The sequence below is a fragment of the Scyliorhinus canicula genome, chromosome 13 (assembly GCF_902713615.1).
Source record: "Scyliorhinus canicula chromosome 13, sScyCan1.1, whole genome shotgun sequence".
In the NCBI taxonomy this organism is placed as follows: Eukaryota; Metazoa; Chordata; class Chondrichthyes; order Carcharhiniformes; family Scyliorhinidae; genus Scyliorhinus; species Scyliorhinus canicula.
This window is the reverse complement of record NC_052158.1, coordinates 34,820,786-34,838,137: the sequence shown is the minus strand read 5'-3', so window position 1 is coordinate 34,838,137 and position 17,352 is coordinate 34,820,786. Positions and strand designations below refer to the sequence as shown.

General features: G+C 53.2%; 1 protein-coding gene across 7 annotated transcripts in view; it reads left to right on the top strand.

Moving 5' to 3' along the window:
- Nucleotides 1–17,352, top strand: part of LOC119975865 (retinoic acid receptor RXR-alpha-B-like) — a 97,695-nt gene that overhangs the window by 35,605 nt on the left and 44,738 nt on the right. For 5 of the 7 annotated variants that reach the window (XM_038815752.1, XM_038815751.1, XM_038815747.1 and 2 more), the window contains 4 exons: nt 4,136–4,359; nt 7,414–7,570; nt 9,697–9,876; nt 12,183–12,364. In XM_038815752.1, the coding sequence (XP_038671680.1) occupies nt 4,189–4,359; nt 7,414–7,570; nt 9,697–9,876; nt 12,183–12,364 (690 nt within the window). In that variant the 5' untranslated portion in view covers nt 4,136–4,188. The remainder of the gene's footprint in view (nt 1–4,135; nt 4,360–7,413; nt 7,571–9,696; nt 9,877–12,182; nt 12,365–17,352) is intronic. The other 2 variants (XM_038815750.1, XM_038815746.1) reach the window with 1 other exon arrangement.

Here is a 17,352-nt window from a genome sequence, read left to right as displayed (position 1 = left end):
ACGTGGGGTAAAGGACTGTGATACACGGTGTGGGTAAAGGACAGTGTGATACACGGTGTGGGTAAAGGACAGTGTGACACACGGTGTGTGTAAAGGACAGTGTGATACACGGTGTGGGTAAAGGACAGTGTGATACACGGTGTGGGTAAAGGACAGTGTGATACACGGTTTGTGTGAACGACAGTGTGATACTCGGTGTGGGTAAAGGACAGTGTGATACACGGTGTGGGTAAAGGACAGTGTGATACACGGTGTGGGTAAAGGACGGTGTGATACACGGTGTGGGTAAAGGACAGTGTGATACACGGTGTGGGTAAAGGACAATGTGATACACAGTGTGTGTAAAGGGCAGCACGGTAGCATGGTGGTTAGCATAAATGCCTCACAGCTCCAGGGTCCCAGGTTCGATTCCCAGGTGGGTCACTGTCTGTGTGGAGTCTGCACGTCCTCCCCGTGTGTGCGTGGGTTTCCTCCGGGTGCTCCGCTTTCCTCCCACAGTCCAAAGATGTGCGGGTTAGGTGGATTGGCCATGCTAAATTGGTCGCAGTGTCCTAAAAAGTAAGGTTAAGGGAGGGGGGGGGGGGGGGTTGTTGGGTTACGGGTATAGGGTGGATACGTGGGTTTGAGTGGGGTGATCATTGCCCGGCACAACATCGAGGGCTGAAGGGCCTGTTCTGTGCTGTACTGTTCTATGTTCTATCTATGTTCTATGACAGTGTGATACACGGTGTGGGTAAAGGACAGTGTGATACACGGTGTGTATAAAGGACAGTGTGAGACACGGAGTGGGTAAAGGACAGTGTAATACACGGTGTGTGTAAGGGACAGTGTGATACACGGTGTGGGTAAAGGACAGTGTGATACACGGTGTGTGTAAAGGACAGTGTTATACACGGTGTGGGTAAAGGACAGTGTGATACACCATGTGTGTAAAGGACAGTGATACACGGTGTGGGTAAAGGACAGTGTGATACACGGTGTGGGTAAAGGACTGTGTGATCCACGGTGTGTGTAATGGACAGTGTGATACACGGTGTGGGTAATGGACAGTGTGATACACGGTGTGTGTAAAGGACAGTGTGATTTGCGGTGTGTGGAAAGGACAGTGTGATACACGGTGTGGGTAAAGGACAGTGTGATACACGGTGTGGGTAAAGGACTGTGTGATACACGGTGTGGGTAAAGGACAGTGTGATACACGGTGTGGGTAAAGGACAGTGTGATACAGGTGTGGGTAAAGGACAGTGTGATACACGGTGAGGGTAAAGGACAGTGTGATACACGGTGTGGGTAAAGGACAGTGTGATACACGGTGTGGGTAAAGGACTGTGTGATACACGGTGTGGGTAAAGGACTGTGTGATACACGGTGTGGGTAAAGGACTGTGTGATACACGGTGTGGGTAAAGGACAGTGTGATACAGGTGTGGGTAAAGGACAGTGTGACACACGGTGAGGGTAAAGGACAGTGTGATACACGGTGTGGGTAAAGGACAGTGTGATACACGGTTTGTGTAATGGACAGTGTGATACACGGTGTGGGTAAAGGACGTGTGATACACGGTGTGGGTAAAGGACATGTGATACACGGTGTGGGTAAAGGACAATGTGATACACGGTGTGGGTAAAGGACAGTGTGATAAGCGGTGTGGGTAAAGGACAGTGTGATACACGGTGTGGGTAAAGGACAGTGTGATACACGGTGTGGGTAAAGGACAGTGTGATACACGGTGTGGGTAAAGGACAGTGTGTTACACGGAGTGGGTAAAGGACAGTGTGATACACGGTGTGGGTAAAGGACAGTGTGATACACGGTGTTGGTAAAGGACAGTGATACACGGTGTGGGTAAAGGACAGTGTGATACACGGTGTGGGTAAATGACAGTGTGATACACGGTGTGGGTAAAGGACAGTGTGATACACGGTGTGGGTAAAGGACAGTGTGATACACGGTGTGGGTAAAGGACAGTGTGATACACGGTGTGGGTAAAGGACAGTGTGATACACGGTGTGGGGAAAGGACAGTGTGATACACGGTTTGGGTAAAGGACAGTGTGATACACGGTTTGGTAAAGGACAGTGTGATACACGGTGTGGGTAAAGGACAGTGTGATACACGGCGTGGGTAAAGGACAGTGTGATACACGGTGTGGGTAAAGGACAGTGTGATACACGGTGTGGGTAAAGGACAGTGTGATACACGGTGTGGGTAAAGGACAGTGTGATACACGGTGTGGGTAAAGGACAATGTGATACACGGTGTGTGTAAAGGGCAGCACGGTAGCATGGTGGTTAGCATAAATGCTTCACAGCTCCAGGGTCCCAGGTTCGATTCCCAGCTGGGTCACTGTCTGTGTGGAGTCTGCACGTCCTCCCCGTGTGTGCGTGGGTTTCCTCCGGGTGCTCCGGTTTCCTCCCACAGTCCAAAGATGTGCGGGTTAGTTGGATTGGCCATGCTAAATTGCCCGTAGTGTCCTAAAAAGTAAGGTTAAGGGGGGGGGGGGATTGTTGGGTTACGGGTATAGTGTGGATACGTGGGTTTGAGTGGGGTGATCATTGCCCGGCACAACATCGAGGGCTGAAGGGCCTGTTCTGTGCTGTACTGTTCTATGTTCTATCTATGTTCTATGACAGTGTGATACACTGTGTGTGTAAAGGACAGTGTGATACACGGTGTGGGTAAAGGACAGTGTGATACACGGTGTGTGTAAAGGACAGTGTGATACACGGTGTGTATAAAGGACAGTGTGATACACGGTGTGTGTAAGGGACAGTGTGATACACGGTGTGGGTAAAGGACAGTGTGATCCACGGTGTGTGTAATGGACAGTGTGATACACGGTGTGGGTAATGGACAGTGTGATACACCGTGTGTGTAAAGGACAGTGATACACGGTGTGGGTAAAGGACAGTGTGATACACGGTGTGTGTAAAGGACAGTGTGATACACAGTGTGGGTAAAGGACAGTGTGATATACGGTGTGTGTAAAGGACAGTGATACACGGTGTGTGTAAAGGACAGTGTGATACACGGTGTGGGTAAAGGACAGTGTGATACACGGTGTGTGTAAAGGACAGTGTGATACACGGTGTGGGTAAAGGACAGTGTGATACACGGTGTGTGTAAAGGACAGTGATACACGGTGTGTGTAAAGGACAGTGAGATACACGGTGCGTGTAAAGGACAGTGTGATACACGGTGTGGGTAACGGACAGTGTGATACACGGTGTGGGTAAAGGACAGTGTGATACACGGTGTGGGTAAAGGACAGTGTGATACACGGTGTGGGTAAAGGACAGTGTGATACACGGTGTGGGTAAAGGACAGTGTGATACACGGTGTGTGTAAAGGACAGTGTGATACACGGTGTGGGTAAAGGACAGTGTGACAAACGGTGTGGGTAAAGGACAGTGTGATACACGGTGTGGGTAAAGGACAGTGATACACGGTGTGGGTAAAGGACAGTGTGATACTCGGTGTGGGTAAAGGACAGTGTGATACACGGTGTGGGTAAAGGACAGTGTGATACACGGTGTGGGTAAAGGACAGTGTGATACACGGTGTGGGTGAAGGACAGTGTGATACACGGTGTGGGTAAAGGACAGTGTGATACACGGTGTGGGTAAAGGACAGTGATACACGGTGTGGGTAAAGGACAGTGATACACGGTGTGGGTAAAAGACCATGCGATACACGGTATGCGTGCACGTTCTTCCCATGGGTTTCCTCCGGGTGCTCCGATATCCTCCCACAAGTCCAGAAAGACGTGCTGTTAAAGAATTTGGATATTCTGAATTCTTCCTGTGTGTTTTTGGACAGGCGCCGGGATGTGGCGTCTCGGGGCTTCTCACAGCAACTCCATTGCAGTGTTAATGTAAGCCTACGTGTGAACACAAAGATTAGTATTTTTAAAAAAGACAGTGTGATACACGGTATGGATAAATGATCACGTGATACATGGTGTGTGTAAAAGACCGTGCGATACACGGTGTGTGTAAAAGACAGCGTGATCTGCAGTGTTTGTGTAAAAAAGACCGTGACATATAGGGTGTGTGGGGAAAAGATTATTTTGGTGAGAAGGAGGAGATACTCTTGCATTGCTTACCGTAATAATGGTTGTTTTCTTGCTCTCCAGATTGTGGGAGTCCTGACAGCTCTTCTGTGAATTCTCCACATCAGCGACGGATCATGAACAGCTCTCCGTCCATGCATACGTCAGCCATCGGGTCCTCAGTCTCGTCTTCCGTCAACTCGCCCATCAGCAGTATTGGCTCGCATTTCTCCGTCATCAGCTCTTCCCTGAGCTCACCTCTTCCTTCGACCCCATCCCTGGGCTATGGGCCAGTTAGCAGCCCACAGGTAAGTTGACTGGATCTCCCCCCTCCCCCCCCCCCCGCTTCCGTTAATCACCAGCCGCCCATTACCACAAATTGTGTGTTTAAATGACCAAAAGAAATTTCACTGACTCTGGTTCTGTTCAAATAGTCATTTGGTAGTTCAGAACTTGAATATTGGCAGTTAACTGTCCCCTGGTGCATTCCCCTTGGCAAATTAGTTGGGGTTTTACAACAACAGTGGATCTGGAGTCACACTTAGGCCAGACCAGAGTAGGGACAGCATATTTCCTTCCCAAAAAGACATTAGTGAACCAGGTGGGTTTTTACGACAATCGATGATAGTTGTCGTGATCAATTTAATCATCATTATTGAGACTACCTTTAGATTCCAGATTTTATTAATTGAATTAGAATTTTGATTTGAACCAGTATCCCCAGAGCAATTACCCTGGGCATGTGGATTACTAGCCCAGTGAAAGATTGTTACCACTGCTCCCCATGTCATAGATGTTGTTTGGTCACACGTCAGTTGCAATCATATTGAATAGTGACAGAATGGTCTCTTGAGGGGCCAAATGGTCTTGACTGGTCCTGGATTTGGTTGTACTAATTGGATAAAGTACCATCCCAAAGCCATTCCGGATGGCCTCAGGTGGTAACAGGATGGAAGGATTGAGCAGAGATGTTAGACTATTTCGGGTGGATGAGTGGTTCTCGAGGGAATCGATATAGAACCAGGGTATCTCGGGTGGTTGGGGTCAGAAGGAACGGCAGAGGAAGGACTAAGGTTAGGTCAGGCAAAAAAAACAATAACCGAGTCGCACGGTACCTTCCGCAGCCTCACCAACATCCCAAAGCACCGGTGGAGGTCTTTTTTAAAATTTAATGGGGCTGCCACTTTGGGCATGGCAAGATCCCAGAAACCTGCCTACCCTGTTTTGGTTGGGCGGGCAAATAAGGACCTGGACACCAGGGTTAACTCTCCTCTCCGAAATCTATGCGAGGATAGACGGGGATCCCGGTTGAGACAACCCTCCCAGCAGATTAGTCCGTCAGTTGAAAATCGCTTATTGTCACGAGTAGGCTTAGAACATTGAACAGTACAGCACAGAACAGGCCCTTCGGCCCTCGATGTTGTGCCGAGCAATGATCACCCTACTCAAACCCACGTATCCACCCTATACCCGTAACCCAACAACCCCCCCTTAACCTTACTTTTAGGACACTACGGGCAATTTAGCATGGCCAATCCACCTAACCCGCACATCTTTGGACTGTGGGAGGAAACCGGAGCACCCGGAGGAACCCACGGACACACGGGGAGGGCGTGCAGACTCCGCACAGACAGTGACCCAGCCGGGAATCGAACCTGGGACCCTGGAGCTGTGAAGCATTTATGCTAACCACCATGCTACCGTGCTGCCCCTTAATACTTCAAATGAAGTTACTGTGAAAAGCCCCTAGTCGCCACATTCCGGCGCCTGTTTGGGAAGGCTGTTACGGGAATCGAACCGTGCTGCTGGCCTGCCTCGGTCTGCTTTCAAAGCCAGCGATTTAGCCCAGTGTGCTAAACAGCCCTGACAGTTCTGCAGTGGGGTGTCATTCCTCTCCCAGGATGTTTAAATGGGTCCCTGGCCAGCTGGTGAAGTATGAATCTTGATGCAAAACCCTTTTCCTGGGTGGTAGATTTATCCACAGATTGCAGCTTTACGTATCTCTTGTCTCCGCGCTACCCAGTGTTCCAGCAGTTCCCTTTTGTGGAAGTAAAACACAATAATTAGTCAAATAATTTAACATTTAAGGGGGGGGAACAGCAGTCCCTGATGGGGCAATGTAACAAATACAAAACTTTAAAGGAGATTTACAAACTCATATCAAAATGGTGTTCCCGGGTTGATGATGAACACCCCCCCCCCCCCCGGTGTCCACCGCTCGCGGTACCAATCCCCTTTTATACTCTTTCAACAAAATTACCAATCTGAATGACTGCCTCTGGTGGGGCCCTTGTAACAAAATCAAACGTTCAAAGGAAACTGCAACAATCAAACTAAAATATCACTTTGGGGGTGGTGGTGATGCACTGCAGCCCCCACGGTGCCCACTGGGCACGGAAGGAGTCCCCATTTATATGTGTTCCAGATACTTAATCAATTAAGCTATTTATCCTTTTTAAAAATAAATTTAGGGTACCCAATTTGTTTTATCCAATTAAGGGGCAATTTGGCGTGGCCAATGCACCTTCCCTGCACATTTTTGGGCTGTGGGGGCGAAACCCATGCAAACATGGGGAGAATGTGCAAACTCCACACAGACAGTGACCCAGAGCCGGGATCGAACCTGGGACCTCGGCGCCGTGAGGCAGCAATGCTAATGACTGAGCCACTGTGCTGCCCTGAAGCTGTTTATCCTTAACCGTAACAATGTAGCATACTAACATTAACACAGGACTGGCAGTGTTTTGACTGCGAGGCGAGTCGGCCGCCAACTGAGCCACGGCTGACGGACAGCACCGTCATTTGAATGAAAAAATGTAAATCGCTTATTGTCACGAGTAGGCTTCAATGAAGTTACTGTGAAAAGCCCCTAGTTACCACATTCCGGCGCCTGTCCGGGGAGGCTGGTACAGGAATCGAACCGTGCTGCTGGCCCGCTTGTTCTGCTTTAAAAGCCAGCGATTTAGCCTAGTGAGCTAAACCAGCCCCTTTCAAGGACAAATAAAGAATGGTCGAATGTAAGAGAGTTAACTTGCAGGCATCTAGTGTGGAACAAGTGGGCAGAAGTGCTGTGGGAGCCAGGGATTCCACGTTCAGCTTGGGAGTCTGTCCTTCGGGTAATTCCGCTGTCTTATCTGTATAACGTCCATAAACTCGCCGGCCTGCCACTCTGTGCTGGAGACTTGTCCTCGCCAGCCTTCTGCGTGCTTTTCAGAATACTACCTGTTATTGATACCGGTCAACTGTCATCTCCTCCTTTGCTGCTTCAAAGAATCATCAAAATTACAGGCTCCGTGGAGTTCTGCGCTATTACCATCGCGCCGAGGGTGGAGTAAATCCGGTCTTTGTTTCTGTTTTCACAGATCAACTCCACGGTGAGCATGTTGGGTTTGCACGCCGTCAGCAGCTCCAACGACGTCCACTCGCCGCTGGACATGAACCAAGCTCTCCCTTACCCAGGCAGCTCTGCCTTATCGTCCCTGAGGCGCGTCTGTGCCATCTGTGGAGACAGGTCTTCAGGTAAGGCGTGTGAGGAAACTTGGGTAGATTGAATAGAATGCAGTGACATCCTGCCGTTCGCCCCTCGCCTATGCTGTGGCCATTGTAAACCCCGCATCTCCCATCGAGGGAGCCATTCTTCACCTATCCACGTCCAACCCCCCCGCCCAAACCTCCTCCTATGAGGAGACGGCAGCCAAGACGGAGCAGAGACCTCCACACCATTTAACGGGGAGATGGTGTCAAAGTCTCTGGAAGCACTAATCCTTCCTTTAGTTCTGACCATGGACATTTAATTCTCTTTTTTTATGTAGGCACCTTTCCGACAGGGGTGAGAGGCTATGCCTGAAGTGCCCAGATGGAGAGATTAACCTGGAAATGGGTGAACCTCTTTGTCCTTAGCTGCCTTAACGACAAAATGTTCCCTGATTTCTGTCTGCCGGTTTTTGAGGCATTACGTTTTTCCCTGATCAATGAGGATCTTCCCTTTTTTTAAAAGGTTTTCGCCATGTGCCTCATATTGCTCAGAGGCTCCCCCTGCCTGTGCATCGGGTTACCCCAGGTTGCTGCACAGTAACTGCACAAACATGAACCAATATTGCCCTCGCATGGCTGGAACCCATCTTATTGACTCCCATTGAAGAGCATGTTCCTTATTCGCCGTTTCGCCCTTTGCTGAGTTTCGGTAGAAACGCAATCTCTCTCCCACCCCCACTCCCGCGAATAGTGGGACATTACCGTAATCAATATCAGGATGTCCGTTACAAACTGGAATATGATAGATGGATTGAGGGAAAAACAAAATCTGTTCATGGGCTATGGGCAAAAATCGTTCAGTTGACAGTCAGAGGGACTGAGGACCGAAATGCTCGTGGTTTGTCTTGGCAAGATTGATTTAAAAATGATCCCCATCCCTTCTGGACACCCTTTCCCCAGTGCTAACCACTGTGCCACTGTACCACCCTGAGGGCAATTTATAACATTTTTCTCCCATTTTAGTAGTTAGTAAACCTACTCTTATTTAAGTTCAATATGTCCAGATGGAATTTGGGGGGCGGGTTTGATCCATTCTCATGACAACCCACAGGTTACAACTGACCAATTTGTTACCCTGCAATGGTAACGGGTAAACGACTTGCACCCACTGCGTTGGAAAGTCACTAATCTCCTGTGTTTGGTGGATGAGGTGGCAGACCCTCGCCGGCAGCAGTAAACTGACATGATGAGAACGCGAGACACAGGAAGCAGTTCAGAAGAGGTTCACTCAGCTGATTGCTGGGACGAAAGGGTTGCTTTGTGAGAAAAGGTTGAGCAGGTTAGACCTATTCGTACCCATTGGAGTTTGGAAGAATGAGAGGGTATCTTATTGAAACACATAAGATCGTGAGAGAGGCTTCACAGGGTGAAGGCCTAGAGGACAAGCCACCATCTTGAACTGCTGCAGTTCCTGAGGTGTAGGTACACCCACTGTGCTGTTAGGGAGGGCGTTCCAGGATTTTAACCCAGCGACAGCAAAGGAATGGCCGATATATTTCCAAGTCAGCATGCTGAGTGACCCGGAGGAGAATCGCCAGGTGATGGGGTTCCCAGGTATCTGCTGCCCTTGTCCCCTTGTCCTTCTAGATGGTAGTGGCCATGGGTTTGGTAGGTGCTGCCGTAGGAATCTTAGTGAATTCCTACAGTGCATCGCTACTGCTGTTGCTGTGCTGGAGGGAGTGAATGTTTGTGGAAAGGGTGCCAATCAAGCGGGGCTGCTTTGTCCTGGATGGTTGAGCTTCTTGAGTGTTGATGGAGCTGCACTCATCCAGGCAAGTGGAGAGCATTTCATCAAACTTCTGACTTGTGTCTTGTTGGTCATGGGCAGACTTTGGGGAGTCAGGGGCGGGGGAGTTACTCGCACAGGAATCCTCGCCTCTGACCTACTCTTGTAGCCACAGTATTTAAATGGCTGGTCCAGTACAGTTTCTGTTCAGTGATATCCCCAGAATGTTAACTGAGCTAAAGCTCAATGTTCAGTTCGGCTCTCGATAGATTTGCTGTGGTCATCATTCTGGAAGTGCGCTCCTAGATTTAAGGGATTCGGGAAGGGGCGCCCTTACATCCGTAGCGGCTCAGAACCTGACTGCTGATGTATCTGCTGTGTACAGGGAAGCATTACGGAGTGTACAGCTGCGAGGGCTGTAAGGGCTTCTTCAAACGGACAGTGCGCAAGGACCTCACCTACACCTGCCGGGACTGCAAGGAGTGTATGATCGATAAGCGGCAACGTAACCGGTGCCAGTACTGCCGCTACCAGAAGTGTCTGGCCACGGGTATGAAGCGTGAAGGTAAGCTGAACTTCCAGAGAGGGAGGGAGAGAACGAGGAAGCTGATGGGGGCGAGGCGTGCTGGGGGCGGCATCGGGCTGAGGGAGTCGGATGGTGTGGGGAACGTGTGGTTGATTTTTCCACTGTCCTGTTTAGCCATTAACGCTCCCCACCACCACGAGGTGACCAAACCCACCCACCTGACCTTTCCACCAAAGCGCAGATTTTTCGGCTTTGCGGTTGCACCACTCGTCACCGTCAGTGGGCTGCTCAGGCAGGGAGGCCATCACAATCGCCCCATGACCTCGCCTGTGCCCTGTTCGGAGGAGGCACTAAGGTTCCGATGTGTGGCCCAGGCAACTTCCTCAGAACTTGTGCTTCAGTATTCCTCGCTCTCTCCTCGCCCCTCGCTCTTTCCCCAACCCCCCCTCGCTCTTTCCCCAGCCCCCCCTCGCTCTATCCCTAACTCCCCTCTCGCTCTTTCCCCAGCCCCCCCTCGCTCTTTCCCCAACCCCCCCCCTCGCTCTTTCCCCAACCCCCCCTCGCTCTTTCCCCAACCCCCCCTCGCTCTCCCCAACCCCCCCTCGCTCTTTCCCCAGCCCCCCCTCGCTCTCCCCAACCCCCTTGCTCTTTCCCCAACCCCCTTGCTCTTTCCCCAACCCCCTCGCTCTTTCCCCAACCCCCCTCGCTCTTTCCCCAACCCCCCCTCGCTCTTTCCCCAACCCCCCCTCGCTCTTTCCCCAGCCCCCCCCTCGCTCTTTCCCCAACCCCCCTCGCTCTTTCCCCAGCCCCCCCCTCGCTCTTTCCCCAACCCCCCGCTCTTTCCCCAACCCCCCTCTCGCTCTTTCTCCAAACCCCCCTCTCGCTCTTTCCCCAAACCCCCCTCGTTCTTTCCCCAACCCCCCTCGCTCTTTCCCCAACCCCCCCTTGTTCTTTCCCCAACCCCCCCTTGTTCTTTCCCCAACCCCGCCTCGCTCTTTCCCCAACCCCCCCTCGCTCTTTCCCCAACCCCCCTCTCGCTCTCCCCAACCCCCCCGCCCTCACTCTTTCCCCAACCCGCCCTCACTCTTTCCCCAACCCGCCCTCGCTCTTTCCCCAACCCGCCCTCGCTCTTTCCCCAACCCTGCCTCGCTCTTTCCCCAACCCCCCCTCGCTCTTTCCCCAACCCCCCCTCGCTCTTTCCCCAGCCCCCCCGCTCTTTCCCCAACCCCCCTCGCTCTTTCCCAGCCCCCCCTCGCTCTCCCCAACCCCCCTCGCTCTCCCCAACCCCCCACGCTCTTCCCAACCCCCCCTCGCTCTTCCCAACCCCCCCTCGCTCTCCCCAACCCCCCTTCGCTCTCCCCAACCCCCCTTCGCTCTCCCCAACCCCCCACTCGCTCTCCCCAACCCCCCCGCTCTTTCCCCAACCTCCCCTCGCTCTTTCCCAGCCCCCCCTCGCTCTCCCCAAACCGCCCCTCGCTCTCCCCAAACCCCCCCTCGCTCTCCCCAAACCCCCCCTGGCTCTCCCCAACCCCCCCTCGTTTTTCCCCAAACCCCCCCCTTCTCGCTCTTTCCCCAAACCCCCCCCTTCTTGCTCTTGCCCCAAACCCCCCCTGGCTCTTTCCCCAACCCCCCCCTGGCTCTTTCCCCAACCCCCCCCTCGCTCTCCCCAACCCCCCCCCTCGCTCTTTCCCCCAACCCCCCCTCGCTCTTTCCCCAAACCCCCTCGCTCTTTCCCCCAACCCCCCCCTCGCTCTTTCCCCCAACCCCCCCTCGCTCTTTCCCCAACCCCCCCTCGCTCTCCCAACCCCCCCTCGCTCTCCCAAACCCCCCTCGCTCTCCCCAACCCCCCTCGCTCTTTACAACCCCCCTTGCTCTTTCCCCCAGCCCCTCTCGCTTTCCCCCAACCCCCCCTCGCTCTTTCCCCAACCCCCCCCTCTTTCCCCAACCCCCCCCTCCCTCTTTCCCCAACCCCCCTCCCTCTTTCCCCAACCCCCCCTCGCTCTCCCCACCCCCCCTCACTCTTTCCCCACCCCCCCTCACTCTTTCCCCACCCCCCCTCGCTCTTTCCCCACCCCCCCCTCGCTCTTTCCCCACCGCCGCCTCGCTCTTTCCCCACCCCCCCTCACTCTTCCCCCACCCCCCCTCGCTCTACCCAACACCCCCTCCCTCTTTCCCCAACCCCCCTCGCTCTTTCCACAAACCCCCCGGTCACCCCTTGCCACGGCCCCCTCCCTCTGCCTCCTTCCCCTCCTCCCATCTGCCCTTTTCCTTCCCCATCCCCATTGCTGCATTCTGTAGTGTGTTGACCTAACTCGTTCTCTGTGTGCTCCTGTCCAACGCAATAGCTGTGCTCCTTTCCCCAGCCGTCCAAGAGGAGAGACAGAGGAGCCGAGAGAGGGGCGAAGAGGTCGAGTCCACCAGTGGGACCAACGATGAGATGCCGGTGGAGAAGATTCTGGAAGCCGAGGTGGCAGTGGAACAGAAACCGGAGCTGCAGTCCGACGGGGCAGGAAGTGAAGTGGCCTCGGTAAGAGTGGCATGTGGTGGAGTGGCAGGGAGGTGGAGGCCTGGGCTGGTGCTAACGATACCCACAGTGTCTCCCTGGGCTGGTGCTAACTATACCCACAGTGTCTCCCTGGGCTGGTGCTAACTATATCCACAGTGTCTCCCTGGGCTGGTGCTAACTATACCCACAGTGTCCCTCACCCTGGGCTGGTGCTAACTATACCCACAGTGTCTCCCTGGGCTGGTGCTAACTATACCCACAGTGTCCCACTCCCTGGGCTGGTGCTAACTATACCCACAGTGTCCCACTCCCTGGACTGGTGCTAACTATACCCACAGTGTCCCACTCCCTGGGCTGGTGCTAACTATACCCACAGTGTCTCCCTGTGCTGGTGCTAACTATACCCACAGTGTCCCACTCCCTGGGCTGGTGCTAACTATACCCACAGTGTCCCACTCCCTGGACTGGTGCTAACTATACCCACAGTGTCTCCCTGGGCTGGTGCTAACTATACCCACAGTGTCCCTCTCCCTGGGCTTGTGCTGACTATACCCACAGTGTCTCCCTGGGCTGGTGCTAACTATACCCACAGCGTCTCCCTGGGCTGGTGCTAACTATACCCACAGTGTCTCCCTGGGCTGGTGCTAACTATACCCACAGTGTCTCCCTGGGCTGGTGCTAACTATACCCACAGTGTCTCCCTGGGCTGGTGCCAACTATACCCACAGTGTCTCCCTGGGCTGGTGCTAACTATACCCACAGTGTCTCCCTGGGCTAGTGCTAACTATACCCACAGTGTCTCCCTGGGCTGGTGCTAACTATACCCACAGTGTCCCACTATCTGGGCTGGTGCTAACTATACCCACAGTGTCCCACTCCCTGGACTGGTGCTAACTATACCCACAGTGTCCCTCTCCCTGGGCTGGTGCTAACTATACCCGCAGTGTCTCCCCGGGCTCGTGTTAACTATACCCACAGTGTCCCACTATCTGGGCTGGTGCTAACTATACCCACAGTGTCTCCCTGGGCTGGTGCTAACTATACCCACAGTGTCTCCCTGGGTTGGTGTTAACTATACCCACAGTGTCCCACTCCCTGGGCTGGTGCTAACTATACCCACAGTATCTCCCTGGGCTGGTGCCAACTATACCCACAGTGTCTCCCTGGGCTGGCGCTAACTATACCCACAGTGTCCCTCTCCCTGGGCTTGTGCTGACTATACCCACAGTGTCTCCCTGGGCTGGTGCTAACTATACCCACAGTGTCTCCCTGGGCTTGTGTTAACTATAGCCACAGTGTCTCCCTGGGCTGGTGCTAACTATACCCACAGTGTCTCCCTGGGCTGGTGCTAACTATACCCACAGTGTCTCCCTGGGCTGGTGCTAACTATACCCACAGTATCTCCCTGGGCTGGTGCCAACTATACCCACAGTGTCTCCCTGGGCTGGTGCTAACTATACCCACAGTGTCCCTCTCCCTGGGCTTGTGCTGACTATACCCACAGTGTCTCCCTGGGCTGGTGCTAACTATACCCACAGTGTCTCCCTGGGCTGGTGTTAACTATAGCCACAGTGTCTCCCTGGGTTGGTGCTAACTATACCCACAGTGTCTCCCTGGGCTGGTGCTAACTATACCCACAGTGTCCCACTCCCTGGGCTGGTGCTAACTATACCCACAGTGTCTCCCTGGGTTGGTGCTAACTATACCCACAGTGTCTCCCTGGGCTGGTGCTAACTATACCCACAGTGTGCCACTCCATGGGCTGGTGCTAACTATACCCACAGTGTCCCTCTCCCTGGGCTGGTGCTAACTATACCCATAGTGTCTCCCTGGGCTGGTGCTATACCCACAGTGCCTCCCTGGGCTGGTGCTAACTATACCCACAGTGTCTCCCTGGGCTGGTGCTAACTATACCCACAGTGTCTCCCTGGGCTGGTGCTAACTATACCCACTGTGTCTCCCTGGGCTGGTGCTAACTATACCCTCAGTGTCCCACTCCCTGGGCTGGTGCTAACTATACCCACAGTGTCCCACTCCCTGGGCTGGTGCTAACTATACCCACAGTGTCCCACTCCCTGGGCTGGTGCTAACTATACCCACAGTGTCCCACTCCCTGGGCTGGTGCTAACTATACCCACAGTGTCCCACTCCCTGGGCTGGTGCTAACTATACCCACAGTGTCCCACTCCCTGGGCTGGTGCTAACTATACCCACAGTGTCCCACTCCCTGGGCTGGTGCTAACTATACCCACAGTGTCCCACTCCCTGGGCTGGTGCTAACTATACCCACAGTGTCCCACTCCCTGGGCTGGTGCTAACTATACCCACAGTGTCTCCCCGGGCTGGTGCTAACTATACCCACAGTGTCTCCCTGGGCTGGTGATGACTATACCCACAGTGTCTCCCTGGGCTGGTGTTAACTATACCCACAGTGTCTCCCTGGGTTGGTGCTAACTATACCCACAGTGTCTCCCTGGGCTGGTGTTAACTATACCCACAGTGTCTCCCTGGACTGGTGCTAACTATACCCGCAGTGCCTCCCTGGGATAGTGCTAACTATACCCACAGTGTCTCCCCGGGCTGGTGCTAACTATACCCACAGTGTCTCCCTGGGCTGGTGCTAACTATACCCACAGTGTCCCACTCCCTGGACTGGTGCTAACTATACCTGCAGTGCCTCCCTGGGCTGGTGTTAACTATACCCACAGTGTCTCCCTGGGCTGGTGTTAACTATACCCACAGTGTCTCCCTGGGTTGGTGCTAACTATACCCGCAGTGCCTCCCTGGGTTGGTGCTAACTATACCCACAGTGTCTCCCTGGGCTGGTGCTAACTATACCCAGTGTCTCCCTGGGTTGGTGCTAACTATACCCACAGTGTCTCCCTGGGCTAGTGTTAACTATACCCACAGTGTCCCTTTCCCTGGTCTGTGGTTCCACTCTCTTCTGCCCTGAGTTACTCAGTCTCTTACGTGATTGACATAAAACTGCTTGGTTCACTGGGGCATTGCGAGAATCATGTGGCAGTACATTTGAGGTAGCTTTTTCTTTTGTACTGGACGGTGCTAAGGGGTGGGGTCGTAAAGGCGAGGGCACAACCTGTGCACACGTGTCGATGAGTGTGACGGCCAGAGTGCGTTTGGTTCCCTCCCCCGCCCCAGTCCCGTGCACTCACTCACCTACGGCATACAGTTTACTTGGCATGCAATGCTGTCTCGGTTCTTCAAACCATTTGGTTTTCCGGCAGTGAGGGTGCAATCGCTTGGTGCCGTGTGCCTCGTCCGGTGGCCCCAGGAGGGACAATGACTCTTTCACAGGTCTGTCCTCTGACCTTGTGGTAATGGGGTGCAGAACGTCCATCTGGGATCTTATCCCTGCTCTGTCTCGGGTGGATTAAAACATCGAACACCTCCGTTTCCACCCGAGATGCTGAGAATGATGACCTGCCCTTCAGCAACTGCTCAGTTTTTTTTTCTGCGACGTGGTCTGGGCCAGCATTTGTTGGCCATCCCTAATTGCCCTTGATCTGAGTGGTTGGTTTGGACTGTATGGATGGGGTTGGCCATTGAGAGTCGGCCACCCGGCAGTGGATCTGGAGTGGGCCAAACCAGGTGAGGACGGCATAAAAATAACAGCAAAATCATGCGGACGCTGGAAAATGTGCCGCGCCTGCCAGTATCTGTGGAGAGAGAGAGAGAAAGCAGCTTTAAGGTTTCGAGTCCGCTAGAAGAACATGCTTCCGGACCCGCAGGGCTTTTCCTGCATTTCCTGTTTTGTTTCAGGTCGGGCTGGCACATTTCCTTCCCCGACAAACGTCGGTGGTCATCAAATCATCGATCGTCATCGTGGTCACCGTTCCCGAGATTCACTTTCAACTCCAGGCTTCTTATCAATTGAATTTAAACTCCACCGGGATTTGATCCTGTGTTACCGCTCCCACCTCTCCAAGACCATTAGCCTGGATTAATGGTGACTTTGCCGGAACGCCACTATCTCTCAGCCCCCTCCCCACCCAGTTAGCCTCCTGCCACCCTGCATAATCTAAGCAGGGTTGAGCTGTTGATTTATGTGCAGGCCCTGTTTTTGGGGAATTGTTACTCTCAGGCGGCACGAACCTCCTTGAGCGCGAGTTTATAAAAGAATGAAAGAAGAACTTGCCTTTCCATTGTACCTTTTTCGACTGTCACTTCACAGCCAATTAAGTGCTTTTTGAAGTGCGGCAGGCAAGTTGCACACAAAGATTCAGAACATAGATCATACAGTGCAGAAGGAGGCCATTCGGCCCATCGAGTCTGCACCGACCCACTTAAGCCCTCGCTTCCTCCCTGTCCCCATAACCCAATAACCCCTCCTAACCTTTTTGGGCACTAAGGGCAATTTATCATGGCCAATCCACCTAACCTGCACGTCTTTAGACTGTGGGAGGAAACCGGAGCACCCGGAGGAAACCCACGCAGACACGGGAAGAAGATGCAGACTCCGCACAGACTCCAAGCCGGGAATCGAACCTGGCACCCTGGCGCTGTGAAGCCACAGTGCTATCCACTTGTGCTGCCCAGTTTGAGGTGATCTGTTTTTGTGATGCTAATTGGAGCTTATTCGTGAATCATCGGCCAGGGACCCGGGCGGAATTCCCTTGCTGATCTACATAATAGGGCGGTGGGATCGTTTCCATCCACTCAGGCCAGTGCCGGAGAACCAAAAATCGCAAATGCCACACTGTTGCTCAAAAGCGGAACGTAAAGATGAGCCCAGAGACAGCCGGCTGGTCAGTTCAACCTGGCTGGTGGGGAAGCTTCTAGAAATGATAATTCGGGACAAGATTAATTGGCACCTCTGCAAGTGTGGGTTAATTAACAAAAGTTAGCCGTTGATGCGGTGTACCTGGACTTCTAAAAGCCATTTGGTAAAGTGCCAAACAACAGACTTGTGAACAAAGTTAGAGCTTGTGGAACGAATGGGGCAGTAGCAATGGGGATACAAGATTGATTGAGTGGCAGGAAACGGAGAG